This window comes from Helobdella robusta, assembly GCF_000326865.2.
Source record: "Helobdella robusta unplaced genomic scaffold HELROscaffold_35, whole genome shotgun sequence".
Taxonomy (NCBI): Eukaryota; Metazoa; Annelida; class Clitellata; order Rhynchobdellida; family Glossiphoniidae; genus Helobdella; species Helobdella robusta.
This window is the reverse complement of record NW_008704704.1, coordinates 627,427-642,352: the sequence shown is the minus strand read 5'-3', so window position 1 is coordinate 642,352 and position 14,926 is coordinate 627,427. Positions and strand designations below refer to the sequence as shown.

Here is a 14,926-nt window from a genome sequence, read left to right as displayed (position 1 = left end):
TGATTAAGTGGAGGAAAAGAAGTATAAATATAACAAGAATCATTAGCATAGTTAACTAGTGAAAGAAAAATTATAGAAGACTAGAGTATATAAATAAAAGAGGGCCAAGGATAGAACCCTGAAATACACCAGAAGTAAGAGTAGAGGAGTTAGAAGTAGAATCATTAAGAACAACTGATGAAAAGTGATTACAGAAATTAGAAGAAAACCAAGATAGACAAGAATCAGTAATATTAAAAGATTGATTTAGCAGTCTCAAGAGAAAAGTATGACCAGCTCAACATTATCAAAAGCAAAGAAAAGAGCCAGAAGAAGAGTAAGATTACTACTTACACTAGAGAGAATGATATCATTCTGTATTTTGAGTAAAGAAGTTTCAGTGCTGTGAGCAAGGAAAGCAAAGTACAAAATGATAATTGATTATAAACTACTATTTCTATTATTTTAGAGATGAAAGTAATATTAGTAACAGGCCTATAATTAGGTAATGAGGAGGGATATAACGATGAGTTTTTAAGAATAGGAATGACAATAGAATTTTTATAAGAAGTAGGAAATTTGGAAGTGGAAAGAGATAAATTAACTTATGTTTTGCATACATTGACAACTATGTCTTATATCAAAATTTCATCTTTAATCCTAACACTTGACACCATAAATATCCTATTGAAGGTACTTAAATTCACCAATCCACGGGTAGATCCAGCGAAGATAAACGCAAAAAAATCTAACATCCTTTAACACAAGGCAAAAAACAAACTTCACAGAATGAATAAAAAACCGTTTATGCACCAACGCTAACTCTGCATTAACATCAACAGTCATATTCAACACAAGACCAATCACAACAAACTCAACCACAGTCCAGTGATGACACAGCATATTACACAACAACAGCCCCCATGACCACGGACAAATCAACAACTGTTACAATGAAAACATCAATAGCAACAACTAAATGAATCACGGCAACAAAACCAAACAAACAACAACAACACACTCACCAACATCATCATCAATCTCTCTAAGATAACACTCATTAATGAACAGATCAACATCCTTAATCATGGACTGTGCATTATTCACAGTAATAATAATATTAAGAGAAACAAAATTGACGACAGTATCAGCAAGATTATTTGTGATTCAAAAATCAGAGACTTCATGAATATCCACCAACTCAACGACAACTACAACGTATTTTTAAACGCACTAAAAAACATCAAATCAACGTGGACAGCATGCAACAACACGTTATTCCACAAATGTATCATCACCAAAATTGAGGAGATTGCTAAAAAATTCATCAAAAAAATTTCACAGATACATTAATAAACAACATGAAAAAACATAACATCAATAAACAACAATAAAATCTGAAAAATTTAATCATCCTTAGGGCGGACAGGGATTGGTGTTTGAAATTCTCGACAGAGACAACAACAAGGTGGAGATTCAACACTAGATTGCATCAACAAGGTGGAGATTCAACACTAGATTCGAAATTTTACAAAAAAATTGACACCTTTCAACAACTGTTATGAAATCATGCAATACCTTAGCATAATAAAATCAATTAACTAATCACCAACAAATTATATAAATGGTTTTCCCCATCAACGAACTTTAAAAACAGATACTTCTACAAAATACCAAAGGTTCACTAAGAATAAACTAATGGTTAAACGAGGTTACTTTTCTGTGTGGACCAATCATCTCCAACAACTACTCCATAAATCAAAACCTATCCATCTTTGTCGAAACACAGTTGAAATTCATCGCTCAACATCTACCCCCTCATCACTAAGGACCTGTTCCCATTTATCAACAAATCACCAAATGCATAACTAATCAACACCAGATACTCGTCACAGCAAATATAAAACTCACTCTACATAATAAACATGTTCAACAAATGCTCCATCACTATCGTAAAAAAGTTCCTCAAGAGATACATGCCACACAACCCATACAACTGCATGACAATCAAATTCCTTCAATTTTCACTTGAAAATGATGATTTCACCTTCAACAATCAACAATACCTACAGACGAACGAATGTGCGATGGGCAAAATATTGGTCAATCTCTATCTACATCACCTACACTCTCAACAAACACATCAACGCAGAAGTAGATATAATATGTGGAAGACATTTTCTTCACATTAACTGGCACCATACAACAGCTCAAGAAAATAATGACCATTGCAACAATTGCAACAAACTTATTTCTTCTATATTACTAACCTTTGAAACACACGTTGTACGGGTTTTCTTTGCAAGGGAATGCGGTCATCGCAATAGCAGTGCCATACACACTACCAATACACCATCCCACTGCCTAATTATATATATTTTTGTATATATATATATATATATATATATATATATATATGGTCAATGGTATATTTACGCTATTACATAGCCACGCAGCTTATAAACATTTTAGTCCAGATAATTTCATTACACACACACTCACACATAAAAAAACATGTTTATGCACACATAACCATACCCACTTGACCCAATGATCTATCACAACACAAGCATTTTAAACACTCACACACCCCTTTTCATCAATTATAAAATAAACTTTTAAAATTTATTCGTTTTATGTTTTTTCTTTTATTAAACAAATGGAATAAAGGCAAAGCCAAAATTTTGATGGTTTCAATCAGTAATTTAAAGGAAAACATCAACCTACCAAACAAAAACGACACTTTCAATCAGAAAATCAACAACACTCTCGACAACACATGCGAATCAATCAAAGACACAATCATGAATCTCCCCAACAATGAAATATCAAAACATGACACCATCAACTGCAAAAACATTTACTGGATCGACGACACAAAACCAATCTAGGAACATTTCAAATTCCTCCTAAAAAATAAAAATACCAATCACCATAGAGAAATCGATAACGTCATCAAGCAAGAAATCAAAACCATCAATACCATTATCCGCAACGACAACAACATCAAAAGCAACACGAACAACGATTCTAACACCGCCATCAACCCAAGTGATAACTACAGCCGAAACAATAGCAACGTAAACAACAACAATGAGAACTACCTTTTATTTTCATTTTAAAACATACATTGTAATTATAAAATTAAAATAATAAAACATATAATGTAAATTATATAGATATTATACAATGCTCGCCATACATTTTAAATTGGCACAAAGATAAATATAATCAGCTTCAAATCGTGTTCAATTATGTTCAAATCGTGTTCCTTTCACAGTAAATTGCATAAGATGTCGATATTACGAAATTAATTAAACTTCTATAGAAAGGGTCAGACCAAATAAAATTAATGATAGTTTAAAATATTAAAAAGGCCTAGCAGGGAAAGTTCAAATGAATTTATTATAATATTTGAACTTTTTAATTTGTCTATCAAATTGTTATTAAGATAATGATAATGTTGACTTATAAAGCGCCCTGGCAAGCGACTGAGGCGCTCTCGAAACAAAAAAAAAATCCTCTATCAGACGTTTGAAAACGCTCTATTGAAGTAAAAAGTTTTTAATGACGACTTGAACGACTGTGTAGAGCTGCGGTTTCTAATCTTTGGCGGAAGCGAATTCCAAACGTGAGGAGCAGCATGTCGGAATGCACTACCAGCAATATTGTTTATTGTTTTATGCTGATGAAAGCGTAGAGCGATGGCAGAGCGAAGTTGACGATTGTTTGTATTACTATTTATAAGATCACCGAAATACGACGGTGAATGCGAGATTGAAAGTTTGAAGATGATGACAGCTATTTTAAATAAAACTCGAAAGTGAAATGGAAGCCAATGGAGGTTCATTAGATTCGACGAGGTCGTTGATGACAGACGATGTAACGGTGTATCTGAATTGAGTACTACTCTAGCGGCTCTATTCATTATTCTCTGGAGACATAATTCTTGACTTTTAGATATTCCATATAACACAAAATTGCAGTAGTCCAATTTGGACAGTATGAAACACCGTGCCAAATCACGAGCCAAAGCGGTAGAAAGAAACTGTCTAATATGTCGTATTTCTCTTAAATGATTATTACAGGATTTTGCTATAGACGTAATGTAATTTGATAAACTTAATTTTTTATCTAGGACTAATCCTAGTGTGTGACAGATATCGGGACTAAGGTGTCTCCTAGTTGGACCGATGTTAAGTTATGTTGTAAGGATGTTGATATTTGAAGGAAGATCTTAAATGTTTGATGATATATAGAGTTGAGTATCGTCTACATATTTATGGTAATGTATGCCATCATTTTCAATGATCTTGCCGATAGGTGAAATTTAAGCTGAAAATAGGAGTGGTCCAAGTACAGACCCCTGAGGGACACCATGAAACAGATGGACTATTGGAGATGAGTGCGTGGATATTTTGACAAATTGACTGGGACCAGTTAAGTATGAAGGTAGCCAGGAAAAGACAGAACACTTGACACCAAATTTCACTTCCAGGCGACAAAATAATATATCATGACTGATGATGTCGAAGGCAGCTGAAAAGTCCAGTCAAGCAAAAAATGTGGTTTCTTTATTGTTGCATGAATTGAATATATTATCAATGATATGAAGTAAAGCCGTTTCAGTAGAATGATTGGTCCAATATGCTGATTGCAAAGGTGAATAATTATGATGTGAAGTGATGCACGGTTGAATTCTTTTTAAGGCCGCACGTTCAATGATTTTGGATATAGATGTAAGGTTTTATATAGGTCGGTAATTTGAGAGATCAGAGTCATCAAGATTATGTTTTTTCAAATGTGGTAGGACTTGCGCCGTTTTAAAACTGTCGGGAAACTGTTGACTGAAGGAAAGATTCGTGAGATGAGAGATAGCAATAGATAGAATGTCGACACATTGAATGAAAACCTGGTAAGGGAATGGATTCAATGGAGAAGTCTTATTGCATTTGATGTCAGGTGATTTGATGATGTTTTTGATTTCCGCTAGTGTAACATCTTCAAATGAGCTGAGCTGGTGTTTTGAAAGTGTTTTGATGCTTTATATTCTTTAGATTTAGAAAAGTTAGATTTGTGGCAAACAGTTAATTCTAGTATTTTGATGGTACCACCTTGTCAAATGGCAATATCTGGGCGACGTGATTTGAAGAGAGATGATACTGGGAGGTATTTGTTGCAGTTGAAATCTGCGTAGATTAATACATCCGCACCTGCAAATGATTGAATTTTTTTTTAAATTATCGATAGTATATTGTTGTGACGTGTTGTATATCTTTTCAGGAACGAAATCAAACTGCAGTTTGACAGCAAATGCTTATTAGTTTGACAAGCCTGACATAGTGGACACAGAGCATTTGACATCTTGCTCCAGTGATAGAGGTTGGCGTTTGTTGGAAGTTGTTAAATGAGAGCAAATTCCTGACAAATTTGAATAAAAACCTCTAGTAAGCCTTTTGTGAACTATGACCAGTGACTTATATGGATTTCTGGAATATCATCTTTAATCGCTTTAACTAACATTCCTTGACATTGAAGTGATGATAGATGAATATAATCGGACTTTTTTTGACCCACCAATAGTGCTTGATTTTACTTCAGCTGATTCAGGAAGGATGTTATCTATTTTGATGTAACTGTTGAAAGATTCTTTATGTAGACATCTTATTTCTACATTGGCATGCGTTTTGAGGTAACTTCGAAGTTTGACTTTTAATGCTTCTGTGTAACTTATCAATGATCTGATATTTAAATCCTCTTAATTTAAAAGAGAGTAATAAATAATCCGACACGTAGCTGCTAATTGGCAGGGCCAACCAGTTTCTAACCAATTCAGCAATCAATGGATCTAGGCTGTTGCCTATCCAAGTCAAAGAAATTTAGTAAATGCAAAGTTCGAATGCCCAAAGAGATGGAATGTATTATCTTAGTATTTGTAATTTCCGTTGTGAAATTGTGTCCAACCAATTTATAACCGACAACATGTGTTGTAGTTTTTAGAGTTTTTGACAAGTAACTTTTCGCCCTTGAATAGCGTCTTTCAAAATCATATATTTTTACCAGGTATTCGAAATGACTCTTAAATTCAATGTCAGGTATTGCTTTATCATCGATGGTCAACCTTGGAAGAAACTGTTCATATATGCAATTTTTTCTTTTTCAGGCCAAAGGCGCAGCATTTGTCAATCCTCATACTTATTCCGGTTGCTTTGCACCAGGCCTGATTCAGATTAATTAATTTTTGAGTGCTGTCAGTGCTGCAGGCAACGGTGGCCGTGTCATCGGCAAACTGAAGTCAAGCTCTGGTTTTTAGATTGGTTATGGGTCCCCATATGAGCCATACTGTTGAAATTCTTTTTTTCGATTAATTTCATCAACGGATTGAAACACAGATTAAACAGCAGGGGGAAAACGGGATCGCCTTGAAGGACCCCACGTTTAACCGGAAAAGGGGAGTTAAGTTTTCGCAACCAGAGACAGAGATTGAATAATCGGCATAAATATTATTTATTAAATTTTTAATCTGAAAAGGAATGTGATGATAATCTAGCTTGAAGAGATGAGGTTGTGACTGACTTCTCCAAATGCGTTACGAAGTTCTAAGAGCGTGACGATCGTGGTACGTTTGTTGTTTTTTATCATTGTCGATCCTGTGCGTTAACATCTGGGTGTGTTCAGCCATTTTTGAATGTTTTTATTTAGTAATTTATTTTTTCAAGAAAGCTATCATTCTATTGTTGATGAACGATGAAAATATTTTGTATAGTGTTGGTTGCAGTGTTATTGGGCGAAGTTTGATGGGTTATGTTATCACCTTTTTTTGTGGATTTTTACCGAAAATCTTTTTTTCTTGCATGAAGGAATTGAAAAAAATGGCCAACATTAAATTAATAGCTGATGGAGAATAGTTCTGAGAATTGAGCATTTTTTGAACGGTTTTGAGATCTGGTCTAGTGGACACGGGGATGATCTTGACTTATATTTTCGAATAATTTTTGAGATTTCGTTGTAGCTGGGAGGATCTGTGTTGCAAAGTGTTGGCGGCGTTGAGAGTTTTGTGATCCAGTTTGGCAGCTGTTGTTTGTTGTGAATGTCGCTTTGGATGGAGTGAAAGTAGTTTTTGCAAACGGTGACGCTGTATGATGGGCTCAAACTTGTAGTTGAATTAAAAACTTTTTTGCAAAACTATTAAAATTGACGTTTGAGCTGGTTTGTTGTGTTGTGTTGTTTAGTTGAGTCGGAAGATTTTGATGACGATAACTTCGATCTTATTTGGTTGTCGAAATGATGATTATTGCGGCCCAAGAATTTATGTTGCTTTTATTCTTTTTTCAACAGCTTAATTGACTTTTTTGTATATCCGTCCGGTTCAATTTTATTGTTGATGGTGCCAAAGTTGGAGGCAAGGTAATTGTAGATCATAGTTTGGAAACTGATTGTAAATTAAATCAAACTGGTGAAATTGAGCTGGGTTTTGTGGAAGTCTGATTCCAAAGAGAGGCGTTTCAGTGATTTTAACATTTTTTAGCGTCTGGTGGCTTGTTGACGTAGGTTGTTGTTGAACATCCGACGATGACGAAGGTGGTGGCGACGTCGAGGTTGATGTTTTGACGGCGTTTTCCTCATCGTTAGTTAATTGAAGTTGTTTATGAGTTTTACACGAACGTTGGTGCATTTTTAGTCCCTTGCGACCATTGGAAAACCTTCCGCAGCAACATTGAAATAAATTGTTATTTCCCATATTGACAGAATAGTTATTGACAGTATTTGAGTTGAAAATGTTGGCAAAAATATCAACATTTGAATTTGCAGGCAAGTGTACAGTGTTAACATTAAAGTTAGCTGTATTTTTCGAGCAACGCCAGAAGTGTCTGCCAACATTAATAAATGATTTATTGTAATATACGCCTTTTGTAGCATTAACTTGAGAAATTAAGTTTATAATTAAAATAAAATATGAAACGTAATAAAATGGAACTTTCATAGACACCGCCATATTCCCCAAAATTTAACAAACAAAATGAAGTTATTTTAAAACTGATTTAAAGATATTAAAATCGAAATTGTACATAAAAGCAGCGAGCTAAAAGATCTCTGCCAACTCTCGTGCCAACACACACATAATCAATAAAAAAATTAATAACAATGATGATGATGATAATATTAATAATAACAATATTGATATGAATAATAATAACAATAACAAACACAGCAACAACAAACCAGCTATCACCAACAACGATGACAATCAAACCCTAGATGCGTATGGCAACCGACCCTGCACTTCCCGCTCAACACCCACCAACAACAATCATTCGCGCAACAACAACTAACCCCAAATGTCGATCTCAATCACAGCTTTCACAAGGACCAAGATGATTTGCCCTTCTATTTCGACATGGACTCGCTCATCAACAATAACACATTATACAGCATGGATATCAAAAAGACATACAACTCAGCACAAATCATCTAACATCATCGCCTAAACCCAATAACAAACGAACCAACCAACATCATTAGTCATAAACGTCATCCCTAAAAACTGATAAAGACAAACACGCAAACAGTGGAAAATAAAAAAAAACAAGAAGCAACAACAACAGCAACAACAACATCGACGACGTTCGACACAAAATCAGTTACAACAACAAACTAAACAACTCTGTAAAGACACAGCAAGTACACAACAACTGGGGAAAGAACTATGACAACAAAATCTCGACTCGAAAGGAATAAAGCGGTTCTAGTAAGCCGCCTAAGGAACGCATTGGGATTTTTTAAGTAAAATAACGGACAAAACAACACCATCAACATCACTGAAACCTCACCAAAAGGTAACATTGCTATGGTTTAACCAGAGCTAGCAACAACATGTAACTAGTCATAACTACAACAACAACAGCAGCATAACAACAACAACAGCAACAAGGAAAAAATATCAACAACCACAATCAAATAGCACATCCTCAACACAAACAGCAACAACGGTAACATCAACATAACAACAACTAACAAAATCAAAACAACAAACACACAACTCTAACAACAATAAAAAAACAACAGCGTCCAAATACTGTAGACGGCTTTAAAACTTAACATTTAGAATGCTCTATAAATTGTGATTCTTATTTTTCTACACATCTCTCCAAAGATTTTTTAAGTCGTTACAATATTATAAACAACACAAGCCTCTAAACGGTAACACAACAGCAAAAACAGCAAGGTCAACCTCAACCAAAAACATTCTTTCCTAAGTACCAATCAACTTTTCCAGATTAAAAACTTTTCATTTACTAACTAAAGTTGTCTATCATGCACTGTCGTGTCAGCCTAGAATATTGCGTTAGATGATTTTGAGTAGATAAATCTCTTCAGTTTATTTGCGTGTGTGCACGTGTGCGTATATGTATGCGTGTGTGTGTTTGTGTGTATGTATGTATGCGCACGTGTGTGTATGCGTATATGTATGCGTGTATGTGGGAATATGCGATTGTATACTTGTGTGTGTATGCTAAGTTAGTTTTAGCTATATAGGGGATTAAATAATAATTTAATAATTGATAAAATATAATTTTATGGTGATGAATTTAAATCGAAATATTTTTTGGTTAAAAAAATTTAAATTAGAAAGTTTATCAAGCAAGAAATAATTATAGATTAAAGCTGTGTAGTTCAGTGATTAATATTCATGAAGTAACATTCATTTCAATGATGACAAACAACGCTCCCTCAACCGCTTAATCGTCACGAACGTCAATCAAACAGGACCTGGGCAGTCGTTTGCTTAAATTAACATAAATTTTCATTTATTTTCTATGGGTTTATTTGATTTATTTTTAGCATTGTGCTGCTGAGAGGTGGACAGGTCACAATCAACTGTCACATCGGAATGATAGATTTATGGGATAAATGAGGAAACTAAATAAACAAATAAATAATGAATGAAAGAATGAATGGATAAATAAATGATTGAGTGAATGATTGAATGAATGAATAACTTAATAAATAAATAAATGAACGAATGAATAAATGAATGAATGAATATTTATTGAATGGACAATAATAAATATTTATATGCATGCAACTTGATTTTTATTATTAGAGTTGTTAACTTATTGGGTAAGTGAGGAACCATCAATTAACAAACTTAGACAAGTCACAATCAACCGTCACATCGAAATTTAGGTCAAAGATACTAAATAAAGAGAAGATATCTCAATGCTGCTATGGCCAGTAAAACAAACGCTGCCAACAATGCAAACAACAAGGTATTTTGCTGCTGTTGATATTGTTATGTTAAAGTTGTTGTTGATCATGCTGGTATTACTGGGTGTTTTTTACTGTTTTTTTGCCTGCACTACAAAAACATATTTCATATCAACATCAGTAACATCCTCTAACAAATAACATACACATATACGTACGCACACATACCTGGACATACAACAACCGGATAAGAATCTTCGCTCTCCGAGAATGATTACAAAAACACAATGCGTGGAATTGAACCGACCGACACTACAACTACAATCAACTGTATCAACCATAAATCAACTTCAATCACTCTCAACATTTATTCCGAACATACAACATCTAGATAGGAATCTTCGCACACTGGGAATAATTGTAAGAACCTATAACATTGAATCGAACCTGGACAACAGGACAACTACTACTACTATAACCGTCTCATTCAACCAACTACATCAACCATCAACTACATCAACAATCAATTTTAACATGAACTCGGTATCAGGATAATCAACCCAATCAGATTAAACCTAAACTTTGTTTTTACTTTTTATCACACCACACCGCACCACACAAGGGTCACATAAATGTCAGTGAGTTTCGGAACATCGGCGCTCAGATGATGGAGAAGATCGAGGAGATGATTGAGGAGGCCGACCATGATCACAACGGACTCATCAGTTATAATAGTGGATGTTTCCATATATATGTGTGTGTGTCTGTGTGCGTGTGTGTGTGAGTTTTGTGCATTCTGTTCTCTAGTTTAGGGTTTACGATGGTTATACTTTGTGTTTTTTCATCATTTTAAAAGGGGTTCGTTTTTATATGAGATTTCTTTATCTGTTAACAGAAATGGTTGGCTTACTGTTTACCGTTAATGTGTAATTTTTCAACTAGTTGCAGTTATTACCACGGGCGACATTTTTTTCTCAAAAATAAATTCTTTATTAATAAAGGAATTTCAACTGTTTCGCTTTTTACAAACTAATTTTTGATAAATTTTAATTATAAATTGATTTTAGCTATGAATTCTTTTTATTCAATAACCAATGTATAAATTTTAGTAAAATAAACTTTTGACAAATAAAAATAATTAAAAAATTTTGCTCATCGAAACTTAAAGCCATGTTTTCAAAATAAAAGACATTTGCAGGTAATTTCATAATTTTGATAAACCACGATAACACACATGCCTGAGAAATTAGGTCAGAAATAGGAAATTGAACATTTGAAATAATATATAAAGTTCCAAAACCACAATTACGAAAGAACAGGTTGGATAGATTTAAATATTCATATTTCTTCCACGGAATTTGACCCGAATACCAAATCTTGTCGTGCATTATCGAGAGAACTAGAAAAAGCATATTTGAGAGAACTATGCCAGAAAATTTCCAATATTTGATTTTTGCCTAAAAATATGTTAATTTTACTAATTTTTAAAATTTTTAATATTATTGCATTATAAATTTATATTCACGTAATGCATATTCTATAAACTGTTGCATAGAATAAATTTGCAATAAGTGGGTTATTGCATCAATTAATATTGATTATGTTATATATAATTTGGTTGCATATAATACACCAATTTAATTTGATAACAAAACGCCAAATAAACATGTGAGTACTATATTACTGTAGTTTAGAAATGATATAAGGATAGTTCAGAGGAACTAGTTCAGCGGTTGGAACTATATAGAACAAAATAAATAAGTCTTTGCGTTATAAAAAGCATCTCCATGTGTTGTAAGAGGTAATTAAGCAAATGTGCCGCAAAGGGACAACTATATATATTATGTATATGTTCCATTAGGCTATCGGAATCCATCATTGAGACACCGTCCCTGGGTTGCACTTAGGTTGCCCTTAACATTTATTTGAATCTGTAAAAAAGTAAAATCGGTGAAATGAAGGTTATCGTGTTCAATAAAAAATAATAATTCCAGTTTGAAAAAAGATCTAATGAATGTCTGTTACATTCTTCCAAAGTTCAAAAGAATCAACATCACACAAACAGCCTATATGAAAACGGGCTTAACCTGCTAAATGCGCCTTTGAAGTCATATGCTGAAATTAAACTTTAGCAAAAACCTTTCAGCTGTTGATAAATTGGTTAAATTTATATAAAACCAGTTGTTCGATAAACTGCAAAGCTTGTGACTGTAATTTTCGGCGTTTAAGGAGCCCCGAGGTTGATTCCAAAAATGATCAATCTTGATGGTCCATTTATTCAAGCGAGCGACTCTGGTTTCAGAGGTGTATGACATTTTGTCTATTGGTAGGCAATAAGTGCGTTCAAAATAAGTTCTCCGCAGTTCAAATTGTCAATTTTTATTCTCATAATATTCTATAGTAATATAAAGATCAAATATTGCCGTGTCATGTCTCCCACGTAAAAAATACTTAAACAGATTAATTTATGTTTAAACAAAAAGTGATTTAATTTTGATAAAGTGGCAAGAGGTTGTAAAAAAAATCGAAAGAAAGATAAATCGAGATAAATCGATGATGCGAACGCTAGTGTTTTGCTATAGTAAATAACAATAATAAGAAACTGAAATTTTGTGATTTAATTATATTATAAATGCCAAAGGTGGGCAAACTACGGCCCGCGAAGCTATTTTATGCGGTCCGCGAGGCCTTGTTCGCCAAAAAATGGTTGTCAGCCAAACACTATGACCAAAAAAGGAGCCACAAATCTTAAACAATTTTTCCCCAGGTCGAAAAAATTTGCTATTCAAGTACATATGCGCCCCTTTAAAGGTAAAATAGTTCTCAATGCGGCCCTCACAACAAAAAGTTTGCCCACCCCCGATATATACTTATGCTTTTAGAGAAACAAATATAAAAACACTACTTTGCGAATGTTTCTTTCTTCATGATCGAGTTCGTTGTTGTGATTAATTTCTTCTTCATCGTTCATTATTTCAGTTATTCGCTTTAACTAAATTTACTTTTTTAAATTTGTTGTTAAAATCAAAGGGCAACATATTATTTAACGTCATTTGCAATGAACAAATTCAATATAAAATAAATATAAATTCTTTGGCAAAAATACATTTACAGGGCAGCTCATGTACTTAGGAGTAGGTACCAGTTTAAATAAGCACAAAGAATGTTGTTTTCAAAGGCTATGTCATATATTTTGATTACCTATTGAATATATTTTTAGATGATGCATTAAGACTTCCATATTCTTTACGTGATCAAAATAAAAATTACCGTACACGAAATGACAACGACGCCTTTTCAAAATTGGTATAAATTATATCAATTTTGCCACCTTCATCCAATACTTCCGTCCATATGTCCATAATTTTCAAAAGTTGTATCACCGTAGACCTCTGCCTAGTAACGAAACGACACGTCAATTCAGCATACGTGAGTTGACAACGCGTTCGACAACCTACCCGCCTACCCGTCACTTCAGCAGGCGTGAAGCGATATTACGTTCTACAAACGACACGTCAGTTCAGCAACGTGGATTGACAACACATTCAACAAGCTGCACACCAATTCAGCAAACGTTAATTGACAGTGTGCTCAACAAACGACACGGCATTTCAGCAGCGGTGAAGTGACAACACGTCGGCAGTCAACGAGGCCTCCGCCAGAAGCTCCGAAGATAACGTGACAGCCGGTGTCCACATTTGCAGTCATCGCTACATTTCGGGAACGATTATAACTTTTATTGTTGGGAACTGTAGTTGAACCCTTACACATATCATTTTCCATATCTGGCAATATATCAACGTCTGGTACCATGCCCTCATTATCAACATCAACAATATAAACTGAACTGAAAAATGATCCCAAACAATTTGCCTTGTCCAGATTGTTTGTTATTAACCTATCTTCATTAGCACCCTTGTCAACTAAGCAATCAATCGTCTGTTTATTCTTTCTTTTTCTATTGATATGTTGCCAAAAAACTTTTGGATTATCTCTCATTTTTTTTATTAGAGTTAATCCTTGTTGATCCCTAAACAGATTTAATTCTTTCTTTATATTTTTCCTGATGAGCTACACTTCTTCAAAAATCAATGAATCACGGGTCTTCATGTATTTTTTCCATAATCTTTTCCTTATTTTTGTCAATTCTTGCAACGATTTCACCTTTACAACTGTTCTTTCCCATTTTTACTACCGAAATATGTTCTTCAGTTGCCCTGTTTATTACACTTGAAAAATGACACCATAATGAGTTTACATACGATCCTGGATCCGCCACAGACAACTCATTAATAAGCATACCATACCATATAAATTTTTATGAAGGTACTTTTTCATCAACTCATAATCGCCTTTGTTAAAATTCAATCGGGTTTTATTTATTATTTCATGAGCAACATCAATGGTCAAGCCCACCTCAAAACACGGAATGCAGTGGTCACTTTTACCAAGAGGGGGCAGGTGAACAAGATTTTTAATCTCATCTAATTCTTCCACCAATATAAAATCTAGAACATGATTAGCCTACAGAGATCTAAACCTAGTGGGTTCTTGTACAACCTGATGCAAGAACAAATCTTTCACCAAATTCACAAATATTTTCTCAATTGACTTACTTTCAGAATTGATTGATAAAGTACCCCAATCAATTCTGGGAAAATTAAAATCCCCTACAATATATTTAAATCCACGCAATTTCATAAATGCTTTTAAAACTAAAATCATAAAACATCAATGG

The 14,926-nt window shown here is 33.9% G+C and overlaps 2 protein-coding genes across 2 annotated transcripts; one reads left to right on the top strand and one right to left on the bottom strand.

Moving 5' to 3' along the window:
- Positions 1-268: 268 nt before the first annotated feature.
- HELRODRAFT_175803 (hypothetical protein) lies at positions 269-2,870 on the top strand (the record flags this gene model as incomplete). Its single annotated transcript, XM_009023188.1, has 3 exons — positions 269-316; positions 1,051-1,197; positions 2,733-2,870. The coding sequence occupies 3 exons, from the start codon at positions 269-271 to the stop codon at positions 2,868-2,870; spliced, it is 333 nt and encodes a 110-aa protein (XP_009021436.1).
- A 10,909-nt stretch (positions 2,871-13,779) lies between these two features.
- Positions 13,780-14,187, bottom strand: HELRODRAFT_175802 (hypothetical protein; the record flags this gene model as incomplete). The annotated part of the gene is made up of 1 exon (XM_009023187.1): positions 13,780-14,187. The coding sequence occupies one exon, from the start codon at positions 14,185-14,187 to the stop codon at positions 13,780-13,782; it is 408 nt and encodes a 135-aa protein (XP_009021435.1).
- Between the last annotated feature and the right edge of the window lie 739 nt (positions 14,188-14,926).